The following is an 18,833-nucleotide window of genomic DNA, read 5'->3' as shown; positions in this document are numbered from 1 at the left end:
GCATAGGGTTACTAGAACTGTTCGAAGAAAAGGTCACCAAATTCTTAACATGGACAAAACATACATTTCTCTATCCTCGTTCTCGGAAATGGCTGGACTGTTTTGGCTGAAAGTTTCTCAGAAAAAAATTCAGCGTCAGCCAGACAACCTGTATGGAGAATTCCAGCCAAAAGGTTTAAAGTCTGGGAAAGTTGTAAGCAACTGAATACAGGGTCTTATGGTGGAAAGCATCTGGTAATTTTAGTAATATGCAGTACTACTATCCCTGCCTATAATGAGGCCAAGTTCTTGACTCTTCCATGAAGTCTGACTAAATGGACAATCAGTAGGCTTTGGATTGGGCCCTTAGCGAACTGAACTGGCCATTAAACTAATTTAATATGTACTGAGAAGCCAGGTATTTAAATTTTAGTGACTTCATTGTGATGATTATGCCACTATTGACAATGAATACGTAATTTCAAAAAAAAATCTTGACAAATATACATAAAACTATTCCAAATAAATTATTTATAAACCTGAAGTTCTATATTACGTAAAATGTTTTAAACTTCATCATAGTAAATGATGTATGTCCAATGTCATGATGGAAAAGGCCAGCTTTCTTTCTTCACAAGCATAGCAGCTTTGGTCGTTTTAATTGATAGCAGAAGATGGTTCTTCGTCGTTACAAAATTTCTAAGGAAATCAGAAATGCAATGGAATATTTTACCTGAAGAGCCTTGCATCAAAATAACTGAATCGCCAAAGCAACATAAAACATAACGAGTTACTTTTAAAAAGGAATCAGAACATGGATTTCAGGCAGAATTGTAAAAAAGAAGAGGGAAACCTGCTGGATCTGGGGTTGGCATAATTCCTTCTCCTCAAACTTCTCTATGAAGTTTAAGCCCTGCTATTTATAGATACTACAAAATATGCTGTGCATAACCCTTTACTACTTCCATGAATGAGGATTCAGAGGGTGTGTCTGACTTTTTCCCCAAGAATTGTACAAAGGAAACTGAAAGTGAAAACTCTTCTTTTCAGTCCTCTCTAGTGGAATAGTACATGGAGGGATGATATAGCCCAATATTAACTAACTATGCTTCTTGAAATTAATCTTTTTCATCCATGACCCTTTTAACCTGAACAAAAGGCATTGTTTACATTGTGTTGTCAAACATCACAAAAAAGACTTATATTTTCTAGATATGGAAAAAAGGTGATGTTTCTTTCAGTTATTTTGTTCCATTATTTGCAGAGCCACATGTTGGAGCTCCCTGCAGTTTCCCCTGACATTGAGAATCTGAATGAAGTGAGCTTTAGGCTACCACTCAGTGATTTCACTGTGAAGAAACTACAGAGCCTGAATCAACTGTGGGCTCAGAAGACAGCAACAGCCCTGGAGCATTACAGGTCAAAAAAACACAATAATTCCCCCAACTGTTTCAGTGTGCATGAGGAAAATTAAAAGCAGATTAAAATATTTTCCACAAGCTGGTCCCCAGATTTCCAAGAGGCTTGTCAAAAATAATTCCTCCATTTTAAACTAACTTAAAAATATTCCATCAGGTTGTTGATTTTTTAAATATTTTAAGTTGTTTGGAGCACAAAGGCACATGTGTTAGCATGTGTTTTAGCAAGCAGAGACTAGCACGATGGGACCTTACGTTGATTAGGGCCCGTGGTGCTACCAGTCTGGTAGAGCATAAACAATCATAACTGGAAAATGTACAATAATAGACTAGTTCCTGTATTATTTCTTTAAACAGTGAATTTGAGGGAATTCCATCGGATGAAAAGAAGTTTCTTCAGAAATGTGAAAACTGGGTACTATTTCTAGAAAAGATGAAAGAAGCTTTAAAAGTGAATATTGCTGGCAGATTTGAAAAGCTTCAGGATCAAAAGAGAATATATGAGGTAATAATGCTGAAGATTTAAACTAGGTTTTAAAAAAAATCTTGTAAACCATATCTTTGCAAAGAGATACTGTGGGTGGTATTACAGAACAACAGCATTCTGTGCAATCTATAAATGGAATCGACTCAAAGTGTCAATAATACATTACACTTTGGGAACATTAAATTGGGGCAAGGCTGAGTGGATGCTTCTTGTCCCAGCTGAAATAAATCACAAAAACTGTGTCTGCAAATACTAAATAACATGCATTGCAAGTTAGAGACACAGAGACGGATGTCACCCAGAGTTTTTTATAATTAGTAGTTTGCATCTAATTCCACAAACATTATACTAAACATTTACTACTTTATGTAAAACTTGTACTCCTTAGGGCACATGGGCCAGATTCTGCTCCTTATTCACTAAATATGGAGCTGTTCAAGAATAGCTATACCAGCATAATTCTGTGTGTAGTCAAGCCCATTGTAAAGTTTGTTTTTAAATGGCCGTCAGTTATTGAACTAATATTCTTATTTTTGCAATGTTTGCAGATGCTGCAAGCGGAGATTTCTGTAAATCAGCAGATTTTTAATTCTATCATATCAAAAGCATTACTTTTGCTGGAAACAGGAGAAGCAGAAAAAAGGTAAAAAAAAAAAAAAATAGATTTCCCTCCTTAGTTCTTACCAGGGACATGCACAAAGGGGGCACAAGCAGGGGCACCCCCGGCCCCCCAATGGTTGGCTGGGGCACAGAATTCCTCCAGCCCCGGGGCTGAAGGAGCTCTGTGACCCCGCCGCAGCCAAGTACTTGTGGATACATTTATTCAGATGGCTCCCCAGGACATAGATTTTCATTGAAATGATGAGTGTTTATTTCTATGCCTATGATTAAGGCTGTGTGTCTGTCATGGATTCCGTGAGGTCCATGACTTCTGCAGTGTCCGGTGCTGGCTCAGGGGCTGGCCAAGCCGGGCAGCCCCTGGGCCAACAACAGCAATTTGGTTGTGTGTGGGACAGGACTCAGGGCTAGAGGCAGGGGGTTGGGGTGCGGGGAGGTGCTTAGCTCAGGGTCGGGGGCTCCCCAGGTCCCACTGGTCCCAGCTTCTAGGCAGAGGGGCCAGGGGGCTCTGCCTGCACCCGCAGGTGCTGCCCCCACAGCTCCCATTGGCTGCAATTTCTGGCCAATGAGAGCTGTGGAGCCGGCGCTTGTGGCAGGAGCAGCGTGCATAGCCCCCCTGGCCACCCTTACCCCTAGGAGCTGCAGGGACACATGGAGCCGGGTAGGGAGCCTGCCAGCCCCGCCAACCCTTCCCTCAGTACCAGTGGGAGTCCTGGGCTACGCGCTGCTGCCTGGCCTCCCCTCCCAGCACCAGTGGGGGTCCAAGGACACGTGCCGCCACCTGGCCTCCCCCTCCCAGCACCAGCAGGGGTCACCACTGCCCCTGGACTGCCCCCCCAGAGCACCCACGGCCTTCCACCCAGGTTTTAGTTAGGGGTATATAAGTAAAAGTCATGGACAGTTCACAGGCCATGAATTTTTGATTACTGCCCGTGACCTGTCCATGACTTATACTAAAAATACCTGAAACTAAAACGTAGCCTTACCTAAGATGTATGTGCGTGTGTCGATATGGTTTAATGTGTTACATGCTTCCCTAGGAGTCAGTACTGAATCACCCTTAACTGTCCCTTAAAAGAGACTTTTTAAACCCAAGTCAAAACTATGTGTGTTCATTAGAGCCTGTGGTACATCTTGCAAAAGTAGGGGTGTGACCACCGGTGTCCTGGCCAAGTTCCCCTTTGGGTAATAACTATATTCTGCCTACCTAAAAACCAAAAATCCCCTTGTAGTTTCTCCGGGGATAAGATATCCTTCACTTCCTGCCCTAACTGTTATGCACTGTAAAAGAGTTGCTGTGTTTACAGCTGAGGTGGCTATACTATGGTGGTAGGTAAAATGGTTGACATATGTAAAGGACTCGATCCTCTTTTCCTCCTTGAGTACTCATGCCGCAAGTCAGAGAGCACTTAAGAAAATCACCTAGCAGCGGAGCCTGGTGATTCTTCATGTTCATAAAAAGGACATGGTCTTCTGGCTAATTTTTGTAAACCCAACTTGATCCTAATTTGGGTAATGGAGAGATGAGTTGTTTATTGGCCAGAGTACGAACTCATGGAACATCTCTAAGAATCACTCATACATACTGTTGTTTTATGTGAATCCCAAGTGATTTACCTTTTCCCTTCCCCTTTTTTCTCTAAGGCATCATCTGAACTATTCAAAAAGTATGTTAGCTGAACCCATTTTTACTAGCATGGGCTGAAAACACTTCAACTTGTTAATGTGGAGCAGGCAAAAGTGTATTATATCTCATGGTAGAAACCAAAAACTGGTTTGAAGGGGTTCAGCACTACACAGTTTTTTTGTGTTGCAGATGGGCTCTAAGGCTCCACCTGCACTAGAGCACAATGGTGACAGGAGCTGGCTGTTCTAGCATTGCTCAAGTACGGCTCTATTTTGCAGTGCAGTTGCTGCCAGTATTGACTTCCATCCACTTCAAGAATGCATTTGGAACAACTTGCTTCTGGGTCTAGCTGTACCATATGCTGCTGTGCCACAGCAGGAGAAACTTTTGTGTTTCTTCTTGTATCATTTTATAGTTTTCTGTCACACAGAAGTTTTGATACATAGTGAAGGCTGGTGCTTATGGTACTCCATTTTGTGCTTTCAAGGTGAAGATGACATTCTGTATTAACATTCCAATCTCTGTCCTCTTCAGAACTGAGTTTATTTCCAAACTCACATTGCTGAAGGAGCAGTGGCAGAGTGTTGTTCGGATGGTTCAGCAGAGGAGGAAAGATATTGATGGACTTGTGAAGCAGTGGCAGCACTTCAGGGTTTCTCAACAGAATCTCACAAATTTTCTTACTTGTACAAATAACTTCATAGCTGCTGTGAAGAGCCAGGACAGCTACAGCCTTTACCATCTTAGGAATCTAATTCACGATTTCAAGGTCATATTTTTATTTCTTATAAACAAATAGATGATCAGTGATTTTTCAGGTTGAAATGACATGTATCCAGAAAAATGAAAGGACTTTAAAAGCATTCACTTTTTGCACAAAACAAATTGCTGATTTCTTTTTTTAAAGGGACAGTTTCATTAAAATTTGTCTTGATTTATGCATTGTGGAAACCCACAATAAACTCCTAAATAAATTATGATATGGGAGCCAGATGCAGTTTTTAGTAAATCTGTCCTGATGAAAAGATTCAAAGAACCTCAACAAGTTCTTGCTAAAGCACACAGACTATGCCTGCCTATAATATTGCAGAAAGTCAGCCCTGTTTCCTTTTGCTTGTCTTCATTTGAGTGACCTCTGTGAGTAAATTTTCAAAATTCCCAATAGTTTGTATTTAGTGTAATTGGGAGATTTTATGTTAATGGGAATGTTGAACTGAACATTAACGACTTAAGTTACCAGAGCTGTTTGTTTTTTAATTTAAATGTGACTCTATTCAGGCAAAAAGTAACTTTAGGTTTAATTATGAACCAAAATCAGAATCTCTTGCTTGGTTAATAGTGCAACACTGTCCCGGATTTCTGGATAGAGAAGCTCTTAAAGTTAATAGTTTAAATTATAATAGGAACCTGAGTTTAAAGTTGAATACTGTCTGATTAGAAGCCAGCTTTATAGTTGGTAGAGTACTGAATAATTTTTTGCTTTGGAGAGAAATATTCCATGACGGAGAATATTTTAAACAATGATATGTCTTATTAGATTAGCTGAACTATTTTGAATTCATTAGAACCTGATTCTGCCAACCTTCCTCATGTCCAGTACAGTAGTACCTTACTATGGGAAAAGACCCCATAATAGTAAGGGCGCCTGCTAGTGTAGACCTGGCATTGTTCACTTTAGTGCAAAGAATTGTGGTTTACACTTATCCTTTTTAAAAATAAGAGGTAAGAAAACTTCAGTATAGACAAGGCCACAATAGTTAGTGATGGAATAGCCACCAGATAGGGGAAGTTTCTTCCTAACTTTTGTCATTTAGTGTCCGGTTTATGACTTGAAGTATGAAAGCTTATATTCCTTACTAAAAATATATTTAATGTAGTATAACTGTAGATCTTATTATTATCAATATAAATGTCTAAAGATTTCCTGAGTGGCACTAAACTTTTGGCTTCAGTGATGCTTTGAGTCAATGAGTTCCACAGATTGATTATGTAATGTGTAAAAAATAATTTCCTTTTATTAGTTTTAAATGTGTTGCCTTTCAGTTGAACTAAATATTCCATTGTATTATAAGAAGGTGAACAGAAGCACCTAACTGGCCTATGTATAAGGCAATCAGAAAATTTGGTTTTGATTCATTATTAGACTACTCTTTCTGCACAGAAACAATCCATTAACATTAGGACCTAGGACTACTATAAATGTTAAGACTTTCCGTGCCCCATTCCTTTGTTGCTAGCCTCATTTGTTTCATGTTTATTTTCTCCTGTTGTTAAAGGTGACCTTCAGGGGACTTCAAAAATTATACTAGTGCCTGGTTTTGCTTCTTTATGATGTATAATTAAGGCCAGAAAGTCTGGCTTTTATGGATGCTTTTCTGCTTGGATATAACAGGAATGTAAACTTTCATCTTCCCTATTTTTGGTGAAGATCTTGTTAGGGTTCACAGCAGAGGGATGTTTTTAGCTTACTTTGCTGAAATGAGGTGTTCCGTCTTTAACAAAGACATTCTTTCTCCAATATGTTGCTTAGTCATTGAAGTTAAAGAGTTGTTAACAAACACACGTTTTATTAAACACTTGACTTTTTAACTGTATGACTAAAAATCTCCTCTCAATTGCTCCACTTTCACTCTCTTGGTGTAATCATTTAACTCATTATAAAGTAAGCATAGCATCTTACACTCAAAACAAGCAGAAAAAATGCGGGGTTGAGGGGTTTGTTTTTTTTAACACATTACAAAAAGTTAAATAAAAACAAAGAACAAGCCCATTTCTTTTTCCCTTTGTAGGTCATCTTTTAAAAAGTGAAATTCCAAGCAGGTTTGTAAAGCTCTCTAATCGCAGGGCTGAGATTTAGAATGTTGTGGTTGGTTTTTTAGAACAAGGAAATACTTCTTCAGAGATGGCAAACTACATACTCCATCGCCGTTGATATTGGGGAGAAGTTATGTAAAGACTCAGACCCGGAGACCAATGCTGTAATACAAGGGGAACTCAGCCAGTTACAGGAGAATTGGAATGATGCCCAGCTTCAAGTGGAGAAGATCATGAAACAGCTCCTCAGCACTGTGCAGGTACTCGACAGGAAGATGAGATGCCTGCACATTCCTGTTCCGACATGGGGGAGTTTCATGGCAGCTTGACCAGTACTAGCAGGCTGGTGGGGAGGAGAGGCTCTCTGCAGCAAGTGCCCAAGGAGCCCCAGAAAGAGTAGCAGCTTCCCAGCTCTTTGTTTGCCCTTCAGTGGATCCTAATCTATCTTTGTCCTGTATGCAGGCCCTGCAAAGAGTACTACACGACTGGGCTGCAGTAACACCCACAGATAAGCTTCCAGGTTGGGGAGACAGTGGCATTCAAGGACAGAGCCCCTGAAACCAGTGCTTTTGATTGGGGGCATGGGGTATCATGGTGGCTCTGTTGTCCCCCACTTGCCCTTACAGGGGTGTGTCTCAGTCAGGGGCCTCTAATCTCAGGTAACAGCTCCATTTTGAAGTTGTCAAAAGGCTCCCATGCCCCTTGCCTCCACAACAGCGTTCCTTGCTAGTAAAGTATCAAGTGTGAGTTCCCCTACTCTAGACTCTTAGGAGGCCTTGTGACTCCCTTTGAGATCACTCCCCACCAGCTCCATCGCTCTATATCTGGGGGCTGTGGGAAGGCCAAAGTCGTGGACTATACATCTGTGGAGAGGAGCTGGGTAGCTGGGTGGATACTGCTATAATGGGCTTCCCCTCTTTGGACTACAGTCATAGTCTATGGGCATGGAGCCCGGCTGGGCTGCGGAGCTCTGCCCACACTTTTCAGCCATGAAGCACCTGGGTGAGAACTTGGGCCACTTCTTTACTCTCTTTTAGAGCCATTATAGGTGCAGACTATGCCAGAGGCCATATGCACCTTGCCATATATACCCCCTCTGAATTTAAGAGAGAGATCCATGAACATTTCCTCTCTGTAGTAAATTTGTGTTTCAAAGCATAAAAACCTCATATTTAATTATATCACTTTAATTGATCCCCAGCATAATTTAAAACTATGCTCCAATGCTTTTAGTTTGTATAAATGGAGATGTGAACAACTTGAGCTAAAATGCACTTCAAGGCAAACGTTAAATACGAGAGGGCTCAATTCTCCCATTAATCCATGAATGAAATTCTTATTACGGACAGTGTGCACGCACTGGGAGAAGATCCTGATGATCAGCCCTTTAAAACAAATTAATTTGGAAGTTGCTGTTCTTTCTTTCATTGATACAGTACAATACGTTCATATTGTGAGGTATTTACCGTTCATAACTTCCTTGTTTCTGTAAAAAACAGAAGTGGGACAGCTGCAAAAAGCTAATCAAAGAAATGGAAAGCAGGCTGCGAGAGCTTAAGGAAAAAGTAAAAGATCCACTTCCAGAGGAGCATGAAGAGCTCTACCAAACCAAGGAACATGTTAAGGTATTGAAAGCACATTTTGTAAAAAAAAAATATTCCTTATACACTACCTAAGCCTCTAGGAGACTGGATTTCTATCTTGCCTGCTCCTCTGTGAAACTGAGTTCTTCTGTGCTACTGGTAAATTGCCTCTTCCCCTTCCCCCATGTCTGAGGTAACATCCTAATCTCTGCAAGTGCTGGAATTTTTGAAATTTGGCAGGATATTTACTGTTATGCCCTCAATGGGACACAGAGGTTTATCACTTCCCCTGCCTCGCCAAATAAATAAATAAATGAAACCCATTAAAATAAGAAGCTAAAATTCCCTTGTCCCCATCTGTCACTCCAACCTCTACGTGGTTGGATGTCTTTATTTATTGTTTTATCAGTCTATGATAGACTGTAAAATTCTCCAGGCAGGGACCTTATTATCTTATATATCTACAAAGCACCTTGCTCACCTGTGGCATGTTAAAAATAATAAAGAAAAGGAAAGGAGAGCCAGAGTGGGGCAGCAGCAGTTTAGCTGTCAGCAATGAAAGCCTTTGCTGCCAACGTCCTGCCATGAAAGTTAAATGTCATGGAAAGTATTTCCAGTGCATGACTCATTTTGGCAATTTTGCATTTGGCTTCATGGCATTGTGCTTTATCACCATGTTTATGAACTGAATAGCTTGGCCTTTGTGGAAACAAGTAAGTTTATAGATGTCAGACATCTTTGGATCGCTATCAGCTCCCTGAGATCTTCTTTGTGATAGCTGGCTTCCTTTCATATGCAGGAACAGTCTGCTTTCGAACACTTGTGTTGACATAGTGTTCATTAAAAATGCCTGCGCCCTGACTGTGTACAGTTATCACCATTGATAATACCAACAGTGGAACTTTGGCAATGGAGAAGAAGTGTCAAATTGTGTCAGTATAGAAGCAGCCCTTAGGTAGAAGGACCAAATAAGAACCTTTTCATGCATAGAGCACTGGACTGGGACTCACACAGGAGACCTGGGTTCTGTTCCTGGTCTGCCACTGGCTTGCTGGGTGACCTTGGGCAAATCACTTCCTTCCCTATGCCTCAGTTTCCCCACCTGTAAAAAAAAAATGGGGATAATGACCTCCTTAGTAAAGCACTTTGAGATCTAAAGATGAAAAGTGCTATATAAGAGCTAGAAGGTGGTATTCTGTGGAACAGTGCTCTTCCCATGCCTGGAGCCTGATCTAAAGCCCAATAAAATCCATTGGAATTCTCCCTTTGACTTCATTGGGCTTTGACTCAGATCCCTTGTTAATGTATATTGAGCTGTATAAATGCACACCCTTATATTTTCAAGGGAGAATTTATTGTGAACTGGGAGAATTATTTTCAGTTCAACTATCAACCCTTTTTATTTTAATAGAATTTTTTTCAGTGTTTCCTTTGCAAACTGAATGGTGAGTCAGTCTCCTTTCAAAATCTGAATGTGCATATATACAGATGGATCAGAAGAACATAGGCAGCCACTGAACTGGCACTGGGGGAGGCTAGCCCTCCCCTTCTGCCTGAGGCCCACCCCTCCTCTTCTGCTGCCCCTCCCCCGCAGGAGCCCAGAGCAACCCCCCACCACCCTGTGGACTCCCAGCCCTGGGCCACCCAAGCACCCCCTAAGCCTTGGAGCTCCGGGCAAGCTCCCAACCCCAGCTCCGGGCAGCCCAGCTGCAGCGCCCCCAGCTATGGAGCCCCAGGCTGCCCAGCCACAGAGCACCAGAGCATTAACCCCAGCACTGGGCAGAGCGGTCCCAGCACCCCGAGTCATTGCGGCACCTACCTGCCACAGCCCTAGCTAGCCTGGGCTACGGAAGAGAGGGACCTGGGAAGGAACTGCAGGAAGGGGTTTAGAGGTGGAGCGTGGGCAGGGCCACGCCAGACTGTTTGGGGAGAGACAGCCTCCCCCAGCCCATGCAGAGGAACTATGAGGGTAGGAGAAGCTGTCTGCTCCCCTTGTGCATTTTTTTTTGGTCCAGTTTACGTCTCCTCGAGACAGAGCATTTTTCTTTGTTAGCAGAACCAGGAAGATTTTTTGACAAATTTTCTTTATTGTAAAATGTGACTTTCCTTCATGTGTAGAACACAGATATTTCCCTACTGCAGTTTGTTGTGCAATTACTCCTCTCCTTCAGTGACAATGTTAACACAAAACACTTTTTTAAAGCCATCAGGAAAGACTCTCCTTGTAACTAAAGAAATGGATCTGGGGGTGGTTGTTGGTTTGTTTGTTTTTTTTTATTTTAATATTTTTTTAAAAGTCTGGTCGGCAGCGCAGTGAAGCTAAGGCAGGCTCCCTGTCTGCTCTGGCTCTGCGTGGCTCCCAGAATCGGTCAGCATGTCCAGCTCCTAGGCACAGGGGCAGCTGGCCAGGGAGGCTCAGTGCACTGGCCTTGCCCTGGGCGCCGGCTCCACAGCTCCCATTGGCAGGGAACTGCCAGTGGGAGCTATGGAGGCGGTGCCTGTGGGCAGCACATAGAACCCCCTGCACCTATGATCCAGACATGCCGCCACTTCTGGGATCCACGCAGAGCCAGGGCAGGCAGAGACCCTGCCTTAGCCCCACTGTGTCACTGACCAGGGGCCGCCTGAGGTCAGCGCCACCCAGCCAGAGCCCACACCCAAAACCCCCTCCCGCACCCCTGATCCCCCTCTTGCATCCCAAATCCCTCATCGCCGGCCCCACCCCCGAGCCCACACCCCCAGCCAGACCCCACATCTCCTTCCGCACCCAACCCCAGAGCCAGAACCCTCACCTGCTTTTGCACCGAAGCCCCTGCCTCAGCCCAGTGAAAGTGAGTGAGTTGGCAACTCTACCAAACACTGCAGCAGTGTATCAGAAGATGTTGGGTGTTGGATATCTATTAGAGAATATTTTAGTATTTTATAGAGTAACCAGGAGGCTTATTTCTGCAACAAGAGCTATGCCATTGACTTTAATGGGCTCTGGATCAGGCTCAGAATAACGAACACTGGAGGGAACCCTCTAATAAAGCTAAAGAGAGATTAATCTTTTCAACTAACTATTTCTCTTCCCACCCTCCCCCAAACAGGATGCAGAGATAGTAGGAAAAGGAAAGAGAGGCTGACCTAAAACCATGCTAGCAAAGGCTTCACAGTGTTATCCTTTTGGCTGCCTGTGTGTAAATTTCCCCTCCTCTTTTTCTGTTTTCCCCTCCCCCACAAGCCAATCAGAGGATTAACCAACAGATTTTGAAAAAACACAGGAGCTTAGTCTAAAGGATTGTTTTCCTTGTGTTTAAATGCAGGAACTGGAGAAGTCACTTGCAGACTGGAATCAAAACGTGAAAGAACTTGATAATATGAAGGCAGACTTGGCTCATTATATCCTTGCAGAAGATGTGATGCTGCTGAAGGAGCAAGTAGAGCATTTGCACAGACAATGGGAAGAACTCTGCTTACGAGTAAGTCACTTAGCTGTTGAAAGAAAAAGAATACTTGTGGCACCTTAGAGACTAACAAATTTATTTGAGCATAAGCTTTCGTGAGCTACAGCTCACTTCATTGGTTGAATATACTGTTCAAGTCCTTGTTCTTCGTTGATGCGTTTAGGGTGAAATGTCTTGCAGGGCATAAACAGTAGAAAGAAACATGCTTTCGTTAACATGCAGGGTAACTTTAGTTGTAGAGTCTCTTTTGGGGCATTCTTTGTAGATGCCGTTCCTTTTTAGCATGGCTGAACAATAATGGAATAAAGTTAGTCTGGGCTCTGCTCTCTTTGTTTTGATAACACACACTGCTCCAGTTTTGCAAACTCTTAGCAATTGAGTGTATGAAAGAAATGCAACTGTTGGGTGAAATGGATGGCTTTGTTCTAACTCACAAACTAAGAGTAGTAAGGCTAAACAGAGGAATTGCCTGAGGTGAAGGAGGGAAAAAGTGGGGGGAATTGTTTTGCTGTTCCTGCTACCTACTTTGTCTTTTGAATTCACAAGTGATGGCATGTTGCATAGGCTGATGTAAAATACATCTCCAAAAAAGCTAATAAATGAAATTGAGAAGTAAATTAGCTTTTAGGTATGTTTATTAAAAATGGACTTGCCATTTCTTTAATATAATATATTTCCAAAACTTTGAACAGTTTACTGTTCAACATTTACTATCTTTTGTGGCTTACTGTTGTATTGCATTAAGTTAGCACTGCATTTAAAATGTACTGGACCAAATTCATTCACAGAAGTCAGTGGAGTTACACCAGGGATGAATTTGGCTCACTGAATTTATAGATTGGTATATATCGCTAGGTATTTTATGTATATATTTTACACATGTGTATTAATAGAGAAAGGTAATGGATAAAGAAACAAAGTGCTAGATTTTAAGATTCTTGATTTAAGAAGATAGCTTAGCAGATAGTTCTAAGCTAGCAACAAATGGAACCCTTTATAGTCATAAAATTACATGGCTATTTTTTTGTAGATTACAAAAAAAACTGTAGAAACAAAGTTCTCTTAGTATTTAGGGCCCAAACCTTACCCAGGCAAAGGGAGTTTGAGTGCAATGGGAGTTTGGGTGGAATAAGGATTGCACAATCAGGCCCTTCATAATAACTTTGATGTGGGGATCAGAGTAGCAGTTGTGTTAGTCTGTATCCGCAAAAAGAAAAGGAGTACTTGTGGCACCTTAGAGACTTTTGTTAGTCTCTAAGGTGCCACAAGTATTCCTTTTCTTTTTGATGTGGGGAAATATTTTGCCTGAAACTGAAGCCAGGTCTACGCTATAGAGTTAGGTCGACATCATACATAGAATACTCCATTTTATGTGTGTTTTGAGACATTGTCAACCTAATTCTGTAAGTGTCTACACTACAGCGTTGTTCCTGTCAATGTAAGTCCTCCAGTATACCGAGCTTAATAACTCCACCTCCACAAGAGGTGTAGTGTTTAGGTTGATGTAGTTAGGGTGCCACAGTGTCTGTGTAGACACTGCTTTACTTACATCCCCTGTCAGCTCTGCATGGAGCTCACAGCTGTGAGGCGCTACGCAGAGCCAACAGCCCAGGCAATCAGTGCCTGACACTGCCTCACTTAAGGGCTTGGCTACACTTGCGAGTTACAACACAATAAAGGAGCCCCGGGTGCACTAGCTCACTATCTGTCCAAACTGGCAAGGCACGTAGAGCACTCTGACTCCGCGGCTACAGTGCTGCTGGTACTCCACCTCGGTGAGTGGAATAATGTTTGCTGCACCCCCGCTGGAGTGCCGCAGCATCAGTGTAAACGAGGTGTTGCATTACTGCGCTCTGATTGACCTCCAGCAACGTCCTATAATCCCCTTAAGTCAAGTGGCCACTCTTTTCATTGTTTTGAACTCGGATATGCCCTTTCAAAGCTCCGTTTCTGACAGCTGGCTGCTTATCTGCTCTGGGACAAAGGAACCCTTACTGAGGAAAGCTTGCTTGCTTTGAGCGAGTGAGAGAGAGGCGGAGGGAGGTCTGCTGCTGTCTGAACTTAAAGACAGCATGCTGACATGTTATTTCCAGCAGTTAACAAGAATATCTGAGGAACAGTGGGGGGGGTGGGGTGGGGGGGAGAAATAACATGGGGAAATAGTTTTACTTTGTGTAATGACTCATCCATTCCCAGTCTCTATTCAAGCCTAAGTTAATTGTATCCAGTTTGCAAATTAATTCCAATTCAGCAGTCTCTCGTTGGAGTCGGTTTTTGAAGCTTTTTTGTTGAAGGATAGCCACTCTTAGGTCTGTAATCGAGTGACCAGAGAGATTGAAGTGTTCTCCAACTGGTTTTTGAATGTTATAATTCTTGACGTCTGATTTGTGTCCATTCATTCTTTTATGTAGAGACTGTCCAGTTTGACCAATGTACATGGCAGAGAGGCATTGCTGGCACATGATGGCATATATCACATTGGTAGATGCGCAGGTGAACGAGCCTCTGATAGTGTGGGTGATGTGATTAGGCCCTATGATGGTGTCCCCTGAATAGAAATGTGGACAGAGTTGGCAACGGGCTTTGTTGCAAGGATAGGTTCCTGGGTTAGTGGTTCTGTTGTGTGGTGTGTGTGGTTGCTGGTGAGTATTTGCTTCAGATTGGGGGGCTGTCTGTAGGCAAGTACTGGCCTGTCTCCCAAGATCTGTGAGAGTGATGGGTTGTCCTTCAGGATAGGTTGTAGATCCTTGATGATGCGTTGGAGAGGTTTTAGTTGGGGGCTGAAGGTGATGGCTAGTGGCGTTCTGTTATTTTCTTTGTTGGGCCTGTCCTGTAGTAGGTGACTTCTGGGTAGTCTTCTGGCTCTGTCAATCTGTTTCTTCACTTCAGCAGGTGGGTATTGTAGTTGTAGGAATGCATGATAGAGATCTTGTAGGTGTTTGTCTCTGTCTGAGGGGTTGGAGCAAATGCGGTTATATCGTAGAGCTTAGCTGTAGACAATGGATTGTGTGGTGTGATCTGGATGAAAGCTAGAGGCATGTAGGTAGGAATAGCGATCAGTAGATTTCCGATATAGGGTGGTGTTTATGTGACCATCGCGTATTAGCAAACATACTAATAGAATACTCCATTTTGTATGTGTTTTGAGGAATGAGTCGAAGCAGAAGAGTGAAAGATATGTATTGTTTGAAAATAATTGACATTTAAATGGAGAGGTCTGAAAGATTTTAAAAATCAAACCCTGCAGCTGTCATGAACATTGCAGAGTGAGGCAGACTGATGCTCATGCTGGAAAGGGTAGGGAAGTAAATAAACAAACAGTTAATGAGCAGATGCATTCAAGGGGATTAGTGTTTGCATCGCTGCCATTGCAAGGTATATGTAGGTCAAGGATTTAACAATTCATTCAGTAAGGATCTTGGTCTATTACAAAACACACATATGATATCTAGATCTATAGTGCATGTTCCACCTCAGAGCAAAGATGGGGGTAAAACCACAGAAAGGGGAAAAGAGTGGAAGCACAGAAGGGAAAGGCGGCTAGTTCATAATGGTCCCCCTTCACTGCAAACTCCCCAGGAGTGATTATGCCTGAAGTTCTAGTGGGAAGAGCTCTGTGAGTGATGGGGGGCTAGAACAGGGAACTGCCATTCTATGCAAAATGTGCCCCCTTTAAACAAACAGAATTAAAATCAGAAACGCTTACAGGAGTTAATGCGGCTTGAGTCAGCATTGCTGTCCCCTCCTTGCCCCCATGGATTGAGTTAACTTACCTCATCAGAGGGGAGACAGTGCAGGTGGCTGAGATAGCAGGTGCAATCATATGATCTCCATTCTGCTGGTGGTGTTGATGAAGTGTGAGCAGGCATATCATGGATGCAGAAGAGCTCTCAGATTGTGGCAGAAATCCTAAGGGTCTCTGGATTCTTTGGTAGATTTCTTCTTAATGTGAAAAGAACAGGAGCACTTGTGGCACCTTAGAGACTAACAAATTTATTTGAGCATAAGCTTTCATGGGCTAAAACCCACTTCATCGGATGCATGCAGTGGAAAGTACAATAGGAAAATATATATACACACAGAGAACATGAAAAAATGGGTGTTGCCATACACCCTATAATGAGAGTGATCAATTAAGGTAAGCTATTATCAGCAGGAGAAAAAAATCTTTTGTAGTGATAATCAGGATGGCTCATTTCCAACAGTTGACCAGAAGGTGAGAGTAACAGTGGGAGGGAGGGGGAATAAGCATGGGGAAATAGTTTTACTTCGTGTAGTGACCCATCCACTCCCAGTCTTTATTCAAGCCTAATTTAATGGTGTCCAGTTTGCAAATTAATTCCAATTCAGCAGTCTCTCGTTGGAGTCTGTTTTTGAAGTTTTTTTTGTTGTAATATTGCAACTTTTAGGTCTGTAATTGAGTGACCAGGGAGATTGAAGTGTTCTCCAACTGGTATTTGAATGTTATAATTCTTGACGTCTGATTTGTGTCCATTTATTCTTTTACGTAGAGACTGTCCGGTTTGGCCAGTGTACATGGCAGGGGGACATTGCTGGCACATGATGGCATATATCACATTGGTAGATGTGCAGGTGAATGAGCCTCTGATAGTGTGGCTGCTGTGATTAGGTCCTGTGAGGTATCCCCTGAATAGATATGTGGATAGAATTGGCAATGGGCTTTTTTGCAAGGATAGGTTCCTGGATTAGTGTTTTTGTTGTGTGGCGTGTGGTTGCTGGTGAGTATGTGCTTCAGGTTAGGGGGCTGTCTGTAAGCAAGGACTGATCTGTCTCCCAAGATCTGTGAGAGTGATGGGTCATCCTTCAGGATAGGTTGTAGATCCTTGATGATGCACTGGAGAGGTTTTAGTTGGGGGCTGAAGGTGATGGCTAGTGGCGTTCTGTTATTTTCTTTGTTGGGCCTGTCCTGTAGTAGGTGACTTCTGGGTAGTCTTCTGGCTCTGTCAATCTGTTTCTTCACTTCAGCAGGTGGGTATTGTAGTTGTAAGAATGCATGATAGAGATCTTGTAGGTGTTTGTCTCTGTCTGAGGCGTTGGAGCAAATGCGGTTATATCGTAGAGCTTGGCTGTAGACAATGGATTGTGTGGTGTGATCTGGATGAAAGCTAGAGGCATGTAGGTAGGCATAGCGGTCAGTAGATTTCCGATATAGGGTGGTGTTTATGTGACCATCGCTTATTAGCACCGTAGTGTCCAGGAAGTGGATCTCTTGTGTAGACTGGTCCAGGCTGAGGTTGATGGTGGGATGGAAATTGTTGAAATCATGGTGGAATTCTTCAAGGGCAGCTTTTCCATGGGTCCAGATGATGAAGATGTCATCAGTGTAGCCCAAGTAGAGTAGGGACATTAGGGGAAGAGAGCTGAGGAAGCATTGTTCCAAGTCAGCCATAAAAATGTTGGCATACTGTTAATGTGAGTCTAAATTAGCTGTTACCACTCAAGAAAGAGATCTTGGAGTCATTGTGGATAGTTCTTTGTAAACATACACTCAATGTGCAGTGGCAGTCAAAAAAGCGAACAGAATGCTGGGAATATTAAGAAAGGGATAGGTAATATTACAGAAAATATCATATTGCCTCTATATAAATCCATGGTATGCCCACATCTTGAATACTGTGTGCAGATGTGGCCCTCCCATCTCAAAAAAGATATATTGGAATTGGAAAAGGTTCAGAAAAGGGCAACAAAAATTATTAGGGGTATAGAATGGCTTCCCTATGAGGAGAAATTAATAAGACTGGGACTTTTTAGCTTGGAAAAGAGACAGCTAATGGGAGATATGATTGAGGTCTATAAAATCATGACTGGTATAGAGAAAGTAGACAAGGAAGTGTTGTTTACTACTTCTCATAACACAAGAACAAGGGGTCACCAAATGAAATTAATAGGCAGCAGGTTTAAAACGAATACAAGGAAGTATTTCTTCACAAAACGCATAGTCAACCTGTGGAACTCCTTGCCAGAGGATGTTGTGAAGGCCAAGACCATAATGGGTTCAAAAAAGATACATTCATGGAGGATAGGTCCATCAGTGGCTATTAGGCAGGATAGGCAGGAATGGTGTCCCTAGCCTCTATTTGCCTGAAGCTGGGAATGAGCGACAGGGGAGGGATCACTTGATGATTTCCTGTTCTGTTCATTCCCTCTGGGGCACCTGACATTGGCCACTATCGTAAGACAGGACACTGGGCTAGATGGACCTTTGGTCTGACCCAGTAGGGCCATTCTTATGTTCTTATGCGTTTTGGAGGCCATTCCCCTATGCCCCTTCCATAACACTTCTAGCCCCCCCCTTTATGTGTAGTCCAAGTAATGTGAATGAAGAGGCAGTGCAGATTTAGGAATACATTTCCCTGCCCTGTAATTTGTTGTGCATGAGGAACATATGGAATCAAAGTTCTCAGAACTGAAAGGGCAAAAGCAGAATAGTGTGAGATTATCTAATGCATCACATGTGATGTGAACGATCTTTTTATGTTTCTTTTCCCTCATTGCTACTCTGAAATTTCAACCAGTGTATAAAATTATATCGGGCGTAGAATCCAGGCACTAGTAATAGGAGAGGTAAATGGGAAGAATGTAGGTTGACCAGATGTCCCAATTTTATAGGGACAGTCCCGATATTTGGGGCTTTTTTTTATATGGACTCCTATTATCCCCCACCCCCTGTCCCTATTTTTCACACTTGCTATCTGGTCACCCTAGAAAAATGCCACTGAGATGATCAAAGGTGGACAATAAATGGAATATGTATTTGCATAATTTATTGTAATTGCGGAAATATGGGAACTTATTACAGAGATGTATCGCAACACGTGTTGTGTATATGTACATGTGGGT

General features: G+C 42.5%; 1 protein-coding gene across 1 annotated transcript in view; it reads left to right on the top strand.

Moving 5' to 3' along the window:
• The window catches only part of SYNE2 (spectrin repeat containing nuclear envelope protein 2), a 267,053-nt gene that overhangs the window by 206,968 nt on the left and 41,252 nt on the right, over positions 1 to 18,833 (top strand). The window contains 7 exon segments of the mRNA XM_043517646.1: positions 1,244 to 1,398; positions 1,755 to 1,902; positions 2,433 to 2,527; positions 4,664 to 4,898; positions 7,009 to 7,203; positions 8,443 to 8,568; positions 11,832 to 11,987. Of these exon segments, the coding sequence (XP_043373581.1) occupies positions 1,244 to 1,398; positions 1,755 to 1,902; positions 2,433 to 2,527; positions 4,664 to 4,898; positions 7,009 to 7,203; positions 8,443 to 8,568; positions 11,832 to 11,987 (1,110 nt within the window).

The sequence above is a fragment of the Dermochelys coriacea genome, chromosome 6 (assembly GCF_009764565.3).
Source record: "Dermochelys coriacea isolate rDerCor1 chromosome 6, rDerCor1.pri.v4, whole genome shotgun sequence".
Classification (NCBI taxonomy): Eukaryota; Metazoa; Chordata; order Testudines; family Dermochelyidae; genus Dermochelys; species Dermochelys coriacea.
This window is presented reverse-complemented; position numbering and strand designations above follow the sequence as displayed.